The sequence below is a fragment of the Dipodomys ordii genome, unplaced genomic scaffold, assembly GCF_000151885.1.
Source record: "Dipodomys ordii isolate 6190 unplaced genomic scaffold, Dord_2.0 Scaffold218, whole genome shotgun sequence".
NCBI classification, from domain to species: Eukaryota; Metazoa; Chordata; class Mammalia; order Rodentia; family Heteromyidae; genus Dipodomys; species Dipodomys ordii.
In genome coordinates, this window is record NW_012267434.1 from 144,477 (window position 1) to 155,157 (window position 10,681).

Genomic DNA, 10,681 nt, shown 5'->3' on the forward strand with positions numbered 1-10,681 from the left:
ATGTTGAGAATTGTTCATTTCTTAATTCCTTCTGTTTTTCTAACAGCTTTGGGATCCCAGAACAAAACAAGACATTTTGTGAGTGAGTTTATTCTCCTGGGTTTCAGTGCTCAAAAAGAGATGCAGAGTTTTTTCTTCTCAATGATACTGATTCTCTATTTCCTGACCTTGCTGGGAAATGGGGCAATTGCATGTGCTGTGAGATGGGACAGGAGGCTCCACACACCTATGTATATAATCTTGGGAAACTTCTCCTTTTTAGAGATCTGGTATGTTTCCTCCACTGTCCCAAACATGTTGTTCAATATTCTCTCTGAGACTAAGACCATCTCCTTCTCTGGCTGTTTCCTCCAATTCTATCTATTTTTTTCCCTTGGTACAACAGAGTGTTTCTTCTTATCAATTATGGCTTATGATCGGTACCTTGCCATCTGTCGTCCACTACATTACCCTTCCATCATGACTGGAAAGTTCTGTGTAATCCTGATCTGTGTGTGCTGGGTGGGTGGATTCCTCTGCTATCCAGTCCCTATTATACTCATCTCCCAGCTTCCTTTCTGTGGACCTAACATCATTGACCACTACCTGTGTGATCCAGGCCCATTGTTTGCACTGGCCTGTGTCCCTGCTCCTTCCATTAAGTTTATATGTTACACTTTCAACTCCATGATTATCTTTGGGCCCTTCCTCTCCATCTTGGGATCATACACACTGGTTCTCAGAGCTGTGCTCCGTATTCCTTCTGGTGCTGGTCGAAAGAAAGCTTTCTCCACATGTGGGTCCCATCTAATGGTAGTGTCTCTCTTTTATGGGACCCTGATGGTGATGTATGTGAGCCCCACATCAGGAAGTCCAGCCGGAATGCACAAGGTTGTCACTTTGATTTACTCAGCAGTGACTCCATTCTTAAATCCCCTTATCTATAGTCTTCGAAACAAAGACATGAAAGCTGCCCTAAAGAAAGTCCTGGGATTAACAACTAGCCCAACCTGAGACAGCTTCAACAGAGAACATAATGGATTATTTATTTTAAGAGTGAAAGAAATATTTTTATTGACCAGATTAATGGAATTTACTGTGATTTTTCCTTCTAGGCATACATTTGTGAATTGGTCATGTTCATCTACCTCTCTACTTTTAGCCCACACCCCACTACCATCCCAGTCCTTAATAATTCATCTTCTACTTTTAAGTCAAGTTTGAAAACTAATTAATAACCTCTATTCATCAGGTAATTATTTTTTCTTTTTAATTTCCATGCATGTAAAATAGATGTAATGCTTAACCTTCTGTGTTTGGCTTACTTTGTTTTAATATAATGTCTCCAGTTTTATCCATTTTGCTGTAAATGACAGGATTTCATTCCCCTTTGAATAATGCATCATATATGAATATATGTGCTATGTATATGATATGTATGCATATGTAAAATATATGTGTGTGTGTGCCATATATTTATCCATTTATATATTAACTGTCACCTACACTAATTGTATAACTTAACTATTGTGAAATAGTGCCACAATAAATATGGACAAGTAGGTATCTCTTGTGTATGTTGATTCATTTACTTTTTATTTATACCCAGGTGTGGTACAGCTAGATCACATACTAAATCTATTTTTACTCCTTTGTTTATCTGTTTGGTTATTTTTTATTTTTTTCAGTACTGAGGTGTGAACTCAGGACCCTGCACTTGCTAGGAAAGCATTATACTACTGAGCCATACCACCTCTACTTTTAGTTTTTGAGAAGCCTCTATACTGTAGTCTCCCATGGTGGCTGTACTAATTTGTTTTGTGAATGGATCACTTCTGAGTTTAGTTATTTATGATACCAGTGAAGAATACCTTCTGCTAAACAGGGTACTCACTCACACTTAAACAGGAGAGACTTTCATAATTCCTTAACAGTTTACATTCAGCTCATTTGTGATAAATGTCAATAAATATTTTAACATGCATGGCTTTACTGAATAATTACGTGATGACAATATATATCAACAATAAGTATGTATATGTAATTGTATATATATGTACATATATTTTCTTTGTCAGTTGTGGGGCTTGAAATCTGGGTCTGAGCACTGTCCCTCAACTCTTCAGCCCAAGCTGAGCACTCTACCACTTGAGCCACAATGCCACTTCTAGTTTTCTAGTGGTTTATTGGAGATAAGAGTCTCATGGACTTTCTTGCTGGGGGCTGGCTTTGAACTATGATCCTCAGATCTCAGCCTCCTGAGTAGCTAGTATTACCTGCACCCAGCAATATGTGTATTATTTTTATGTAACATATTTGCTAGTTTTAACTTTAGCTGACAGAAGGAACCAATTACATATATACCTGACACCTTTCCAAAGAGTGCAATTTTTCAAACTGAGAAAATCTTCTTAAAGACAATGGGCAAACAGCCACATAAATAAAACTAGCAATGGACAAAATAACGTTCCATGGTTAGAGGCTAGCTTTTACACCAAAATCAGAGTAGGCTTCACACCTATATGCTTCATACCAAGAAATAAAGTTTTTAGAAAAATCTTCCTTTTGGTCATCCAAAGCCCTCACTTAAGACTTTTCTCTTCAGTTTTCTGTCCTGTGGACTCACTGCAGAGCTTGGCTTCATGATCAGCCTCTTAGTCTACCTCAAACACATTTACTCCCAACTATTTTTTCTCATAGCACTTTTCCTCAAGTCAATATCACCACATATGACATGTGATATCCCCAATATCACATGATATGGAATAACACATTTTTATTTCTACACTGCAGAGAACAACATGAGCCTATCAGAAGACTTTACAGGACCAAGTTTCAGTCAAAGAAAATTAGGACCAGAACAAGTACTATTTTTGTAGCCAACACCTATGCTAAAACAAGAAAATCAGCAGCTGAAAGACCAGTATATTCAAAATAAGAGCCCACACTTTAAGTTATGACCACCTCGTGATTAATTAGAAGTGCAACACGGGTTACCAGTGTGGGTGATGAAATACTTGAGTGCATTTCCCTCAAGCATGATTAGTAACTGAGGTCAAAGGACACTTATAATTTGGAAATGTATTTTTTTTATTTCAAATGGGGGCTGGGAAGGTGGCTCAGTGGTAGAGCGCTTGCCTTGTATGCATGAGGCCCTGGGTTCAGTTCCTCAGTACCACATAGCAAAAAGAAAAAAGCTGGAAGTGGCGCTGTGGCTCAAGTGGTAGAGTGCTAGCCTTGAGCTGAAGAGCTGAGAGACAGCGCCCAGGCCCAGAGTTCAGGCACCACAACCAGACTCAAAAAAAAAAAAAAAACTTCAAATGGACGTACAAGAGGGTTATGACTGAACATGTCCATTTATGTTTCAAGTGCTTCTTTATTAGAGTCACGCCTTCTATCATTGTCCTCCATCCTGTCTGTCCCTTCCTCTCAGACTCATTTCTAATTTCCCATTTCCTTTATCAGCTGTATTTGTTCTCTGTTCCCTTTTTTTTTAGCTTAACTTTGATTTTTTTTTTAAGTTTTTTATTGTCAAGGTGAGGTACAAAGGGGTTACAGTTACATAAGTAAAGTAATAAGTACATTTCTTGTCAAACTTGTTACCCCCTCCCTCATTTTTCTCCTACTTTCTCTCCCCCCTCAACCCTCCCTCCTCCCCTGCAAGTTGTACAGATCATGTTCTACATACTGTCTTGTAAGTATCATTGTTGTATTGGTTCCCCCTTGACCTTTGTCTCACCATTTTTTTATTCCCCTTCCCTTTCCTAATTCAGATGCCAGGGTACTGTTAGGTTTTTAAAAAGAGGTGGCCAAGTAAAAACAGTGCACGTGGTATTCAGGTAAGGGGTAGGTTTATTCATCGTTCAGGCTGGCACCAGGCCATCTTGGTCCTCCACGCGGTGGGAAAGGCCTGGGAAAGAGAGAAAAAGAGAGAGAGATGGGGAAAAGAGCTAAGAGAGAGCTAGAAAAGAGAGAAAATAGCTAGAAAAGAGAAGAGCTAGAAAAGGCTAGATAAGAGCTAGAAAAGACTAGAGAGAGAGAGAGAGAGAGCAGAGAGCTAGGAAAGAGAAGAGAGAGGGATCTGGGCCTGGCTAGGCCTTATCCAGGGTAGGGGCGGAGAAAGGTGTGGCCACATCAAATTCAGATGTGACCTCTTCCAGGTGTCACGGTTGCCTAGGTAATGCAGGTACTGGGTGGAGGCTTTGCTGAGAGGAGGGTGGAGTCTGCTAGCCATCCAAGAGTGGACCTTACAGGTACCAAACTCAAATCAAATACAGTGACAACAGGGGAAAAACCATAGGGGGAAGAACACGCAAAAGAAACAAAAAAAATCACATAACACATTGAAAATAACAACAATGAAAATCTTCTTGTGTCCCTATCCACTTTTTTACTCATTCACCCCAATACCACCAGCCCCACCACTCAAACTTTTTTCATCTTCCTGACATGCATTTTGTTAAACTGCTCATTGTTTAAAAGGCTTACTCCATGGAATTTCACTCCTGAATATACTATGCTTTACTCAACTTATATGCCTCTGTGTATGTTTACATGAGAGGTTGTATTTGGAATCTAAGATCTTTAAATGAGTGAAAAATGTGCCTTTTGTCTTTCTGTGTTTCACTCCATATATTTTCCAGATTCATCCATTTCTCTGCAAATGATATAATTTCATTCTTCCTGGTGGCTGCATAAAATTATGTTGAATAGCTGAGCACTAGTGGCTCCTGTATGTTATACTAGCTATTCAGCAGGCTGAGATCTGAGAATCACAGTTTCAAGCAAGCCCTGGTAGGAAAGTCCTTGAGACTCTTATCTCCAATTAACAAAACAAAAGCCAAAAGTAGAGGTGTGGCTCAAATGATAGATCACTAGCCTTGAACGAAAAATGCTAAGGAACTGTGTGCAGGCCAAGTTCCAGCCCCAGTACCAACACTAAAAAATAAATTAAATTTTAAAAATTTCTATTGTAAATTCTATTGTAAATCAGCCTACACTAAACAAATGGAAAGAACTGTAATCACCACCTGATGTGGAAGAAATAATTTGTATTGTCAAAGCTCATAGAACTCACAAACTTTACAGATAATGATAATTTGCCTTGTGAAGGTTAAAATGTGTTTGTGACTTTGACTAAGTATCACTATTCCACAATACTGTGAAATGTGAAATTTATGTAATCATCTAATCTCCATTTTAAAAAAACGTAAGAGAAGGGACGGGTTAGGAGTGATGGGTGACAATGTTGCCAGACACTTGTACTCATATATGTAAGGTCCACTCCTGGATGGCTAGCAGACTCCACCCTCCTTGTACAAAGTCTCCACCCAGTACCTGCGTTACCTAGGCAACTGGGACACCTGGAAGAGGTCACATCTGCATCTGCTGAGGTCACATCTGAATTTGATGTGGCCACACCTTTCTCCGCCCATACCCTAGATAAGGCCTAGACCAGGCCCAGATGCTCTCTCTCTGCTCTTTTCTAGCTCTTTCTCAGCTCTTTCCTTCTCTTCTCTTTCCCAGCTACCTTCTCCTTCCTACCTCTCTCTTTCCCACCTTTCCCAGATGCTCTCTTTTCTAGCTCTTTTCTCTCTTTTCTAGCTCTTTTCTCTCTTTTCTAGCTATTTTCTCTCTCTTTCCCAGCTCTCTCTCTTTCCCAACTCTCCCAGCTCTCTTTCCCAGGCCTTCCCCCACTGCGTGGAGGACCAAGATGGCCTGGTGCCAGCTGGAACGATGATTAAACCTACCCCTTACCTGAATACCACGTGTGTGGTGCTGTTCTTACTCGGCTACCTCTTTTTAAAAACCTAGCAATATACAGTTTTGTAGAATGGGAACTTCTTTGTACAACTATTTAAAGATATAATAATAAAAAATGTAAAAAAAAGCTATTGTAAATCTAGATAGATGGATACCATATTGTTATGATCCATTCATCTGTTGTAGGGCATTTGTATGTTTCCATAACTTGGCTACTGTGAACTCTGCTGCAATAAACATGTATACGCAAGCTCTTTTTTTAAAAGAGGACAATTGTAGAAGAAAATATAATCAGCTCTTTCCAGCTCTCTCTTCTCTTTCCCAGCTCTCTTCTCTTTCCCTGCTGTTTCCCAGCTTTCTTTCCCAGCTCTCTCTCTTTCCCAGCTCTCTCTTTCCCACCTCTATTTCCCAGCTCTTTCCCAGCTCTCTCTTTCCCACCTCTATTTCCCAGCTCTTTCCCAGCTCTTTCATCTCTTTTCTAGCCCTTTTCTAGCTCTTTCTCAGCTCTTTCCCACCTCTTTCCCAGGCCTTTCCAAGCCTCATGGAGGGCCAACGTGGCCTGGTGCCAGCCAGAACGATGAATAAACCTACCCCTTACCTGAATACCATGTGTGTGGTGCTGTTCTTACTCAGTTACCTCATTTTAAAAACCTAACATAAATGGTGCCATGACCCGGGAAGGGCTTAAAGTCAGGTTAGGTGGGATTCGTCTCTGTTTTTTTTTCTTTTTTTTCCTTTTTCTGTTTGTTTTTTCCCTTTTTGCTCTGAGGAATATCCACAGTTCTGACGGCCTTTTGCAAACCCATCTGTCTGCTGTGGACACAGCGCATCGATACCATTTCTGGCCTTCACATCCACGTCCACACCACTTCTCTACTCTGGTGAGTGAAACTACTCTCTACAGTTCTCTGTTGCTCAGTCTCTGTCCAGACATGGCAGCATGCCAGAGAGCTCCTACGGCCTTTAGCTGAAAGGCCGGTCACCTCTGAAGCCAGCCAAGGGTGCTTGGTTTTGGGGGCTTGGCCATTTCTCTCTAGAAGGCTCTGGGGGAAGTCAGGATGCCACTTCTGCCTGGTGAGCTCTCCTTCACTCGCCAGACTGACTCTCTACACATTTAATGGGTTGCTGCGAATCATGCCCAAGTGGTGAAACTCCTTTGAAATGCCTCCTGCACTCGCTGGAAAGCCTGAACGCCTCATTTTTATGCCATTCTAGATGTAGACAGTTTTTGCCACTGCAATGGTAAATGATCAGAAGTCTGTTTACTTTTAGGTTCACTTTGCTCTCTCTCTGCCAGTCATGTCCAACTTTCCCTATCTCTCCCTTTCTCTTTTCTACAACATTTTGGCTTGTGCCCTGAAGAGTGCGACACAGGCTGGGTCCCAGAGACCCCACTCTAGATTCCCTCTAAAACACTAGCCAATGTATGCTTGATCTATTTGTTCAGAGTTTCTTTGCATTCTTTCAGAAATTTGCCATCTTGGCCAAATGGTGGGCTAAGGGTTTGGCCCCATCTGACCCTTAACCTTCCACCAAGCTTACCACTCCATCCATCTATATTAAGGTGCCTTGCTAACAAGTTGCTCTTTTCACAGGCCCTGGCAAATGAGGCCCAACCATCTGATGTGCCTTGTTAGCAAAGATGTCTACACATTGGTGTCAAAAATTTTAGGTTTTGAGTTTTGCCTTTTTGTTTTGTGTTATGTATTCAACTACTGACTACATGGTTCTAAAATTCTGGGCATAACTGTGCTGAAATTCTCATCACATCTAATGAGTTTTGTCATTGCGGAATATTTGTTGGTCAGTTCTTGATAAGGAGCAGGTAAGTTCTACTTATTCCATTTGATCTCCTTGTTGCTTTAATTGGAAATAATAAAGGGCTTTTGTGGCAAAGATTTCAGTTCAAAGTGAACCCAGGCTGAAAAATCCCTAAGACTCCAATCTCCCAACTAACCTGCAAAGAGCCCGGCTGGAAGCATGGCTCAAGACTCATCTCTAACCAGCAAACACTGCAAGTGGTACTATAACTCAAAGTGGTAGAGTGCTAGCCTTGAGCAGAAGTGCTCAGGGATAGTGCCCAGGCCCTGAGTTCAATCCTCTTTGAATACTTACTGGGAAAAGCCATCCCAGCAATGAGCACCTAGACTCAGCCAGTCTGGGGAACAAGGGAACATTGGGGAGGAATAAGAGGAGATGATGTCACATCAGCCACTTTGTGCCTGCCCTTTCAAAATTAACCAGAGCCAGGAGGTCAGTAGAAGTAAAAAGCCTGCCCATCCAATCTCTATACCTATCTATCTATTAATTGAACGGGAATTTATATTCTTGCCTTTGTCACCTAACTTCTCTACTTAGTCGCCAGATGTCAGAAGTAGCTAGGGACATTTCTACCAACATTTTCAGCCCCAAGTCCTTCCTCTTGCCTTTATTTGCTCTCTAGTATTTTTTTCCAGCCCCTTCTCCAGACTTCATCTAAGGACTCCCGCCACCAAGGGACAGCTGCTGCTCGTTGCCTTCTCTGGGAGGGGACCAAATTGCAGCCTTTTACCCCTATTGTCGACGCCCCTTGTTAGAAAGTAGCCAGAGTATCCACACCCTATTTCATGATTATTAAAAGGCTAGAATAAGGTCCACACCTGGATGGTGAGCAGACTCCACCCTCCTCACAGAAAAGTCTCCACTCAGTATATGTGTTACCTAGGCAACAGCATAACTGGAAGAGGTCACATCTGAATTTGATGTGGCCACACCTTTCTCTGCCCATACCCTAGATAAGGCCTAGCCCAGGCCCAGACGCCCTCTTTCCCAGCTCTCTCTTCTCTTTCCCAGCTCTCTCTTTCCCACCTCTCTTTCCCAGCTCTTTCCCAGCTCTTTCCCAGGCCTTTCCCAACGCATGGAGGGCCAAGATGGCCTGGTGCCAGCCAGAACAATGAATAAATCTACCACTTACCTGAAAGAAAAAAGAAAATATAATAATAAAATATACATTCATAGAAGTATTTTTACAATAAAAATGTATTTTAAAAAGAGTTTCAGGGCTGGGAAGGTGGCTCAGTGGTAGAGCACTTGCCTTGCATGCTCAAGGCCCTGGGTTTGATTCCTCAGCACCACATAAGCAAAAAGAAAAAAGCAGGAAGTGGCACTGTGGCTCAAGTGGTAGAGCGCTAGCTTTGAGCTGAAGAGCTGAGGGACAGTGCCCAGGCCCAGAGTTCAGGCCCCACAACCGGACCCAAAAAAAAAAAGAGTTTCAGAGGTGGGGAGGGAAAGGATGGTAGAGAAAAAACAAAAGAGGGAGTAACAATGCTCCATAGGAAATGGTCTCATTACCTTGTTCATGTAACTGTAACCCCTCTGTACAGTATCTTTACAATAACTAAATATATATATGAAAGTTATCTAAGTGAAATTGGCCCTTTGGAAAGATATTACTTGGGGATCTATGGATCCCATGGCACAAAACCACATTCATTATTTGAAAACCACAAGCTTAAGGTGCCCATGGAGTATACAACTCTACCTAGTTAAAGTAGTGCATTATTTTTAATAATCCCTACAGATCAATTTATCAAAAATGTAAAGAAAATTCAGGAAGCAAGAGGGTGCCTAGGGACAGCATGACAAGTTACAGACTCTTTGAAAAAAAACTGAGAATTCTTAACAGGCTAAAGATGAGGATAAGTTAGAAGAAACAATCTGTACAGTAAAGAACAGGCCACTGAAATCTTAGCATGCATAAGAAGCAAAATTAGTTGTACCTAGCATCACATAGAGCCTCCACATCAGAGCCAGCAAAGGAGAGAAACTGTGACCTCCATTCAGACTCATCCAGGATGATCTAGGTGCAGTCCTCCATGTCAGGAGAGTCTCCTCTGATGGACATGGCTGTTGTTCACAACAAGTGGGCCTACTCACCTCTGTATTTGTTTATTCAATATGCTGAAGATATATAATTCAGACACTCCAAAATCAGTGGACTAAATGTTAATGAGGTCTTCTCTTCCCAGAAAGTGGCTGAGGCAACCAGGAAAGGTACAGCTTTTATAGATCAAGTGAGCAGAACAGCGTAGAAATAGCTATAGCTACAGAGAGTGAAACCAAATAGAAAATTAGGATTTGTTGTTGTTGTCATTGTGGTTCTCCTCTCTGATTTCTAACTTTTCATTAGGAAGAGTGGTATTAGGAAAAAGAAGAAGGAGCCAGGCACGGTGGTACATGCCAGTAATCCCAATACTGGGGAGGCAAAAGTTTGTGAGGCTAGACTTCCAAAAAAAGAAAGAAAGAAAGAAAAAGAGAGAGAGCAAAAGAGAAAATCAAACAGTGTTTGTGAAGACTAAGAGAACACACAGGGTTTAGTCATGAATGTATTTCTTAAGATTATATTGGAATGTATCTGTGAAATTCATCAACTATCTTTTTCCTGCAAGGGTCTGTTGTTTGGGAGGGGGTTGTTGTTTTTGAGGAGTTGTTTTGCTTTGTTTTATTTTGTCAGTCATAAGGCTTGAACTCTGGGCCTGGGCACTGTCCCTGACCTCTTCAGCTCAAGGATAATGTTCTACCACTTGAGTCACAGTGCCACTTCTGGTTTTCTGGAGCTTAATTGGAGATAAAGGTCTCAGGGACTTTCTTGCCTGCTCTGGCTTTCAACTGAAATCCTCAGATCTCAGCCTCCTGAGTAGGATTATAGGTGTGAGCCACCAGCACCCAGCTTAAACTCAGTCTTTGAATATGTTAATTTGCTAGAATACTGTTAGTTGAGTTCAGAATCATAGTTGCTACTGCTCCATGAGCATCTGCTCTTTCTCTGTGTGTGTGTCTCTCTGTGTGTCTCTGTGTGTGTGTCTCTCTCTGTGTCTCTCTGTGTGTGTCTCTCTCTGTGTCTCTGTCTGTCTATCTGTCTATCTGTCTCTCTCTCTCTCTCTCTCTCTCTCCTCCCCTC

At 41.6% G+C, this 10,681-nt stretch overlaps 1 protein-coding gene across 1 annotated transcript; it reads left to right on the forward strand.

Moving 5' to 3' along the window:
- Positions 1-993, forward strand: LOC106000433 (olfactory receptor 11H6). Its single transcript, XM_013035696.1, has one exon. It carries the CDS (start codon positions 1-3, stop codon positions 991-993), a length of 993 nt encoding a protein of 330 aa, XP_012891150.1.
- Positions 994-10,681: the final 9,688 nt, after the last annotated feature.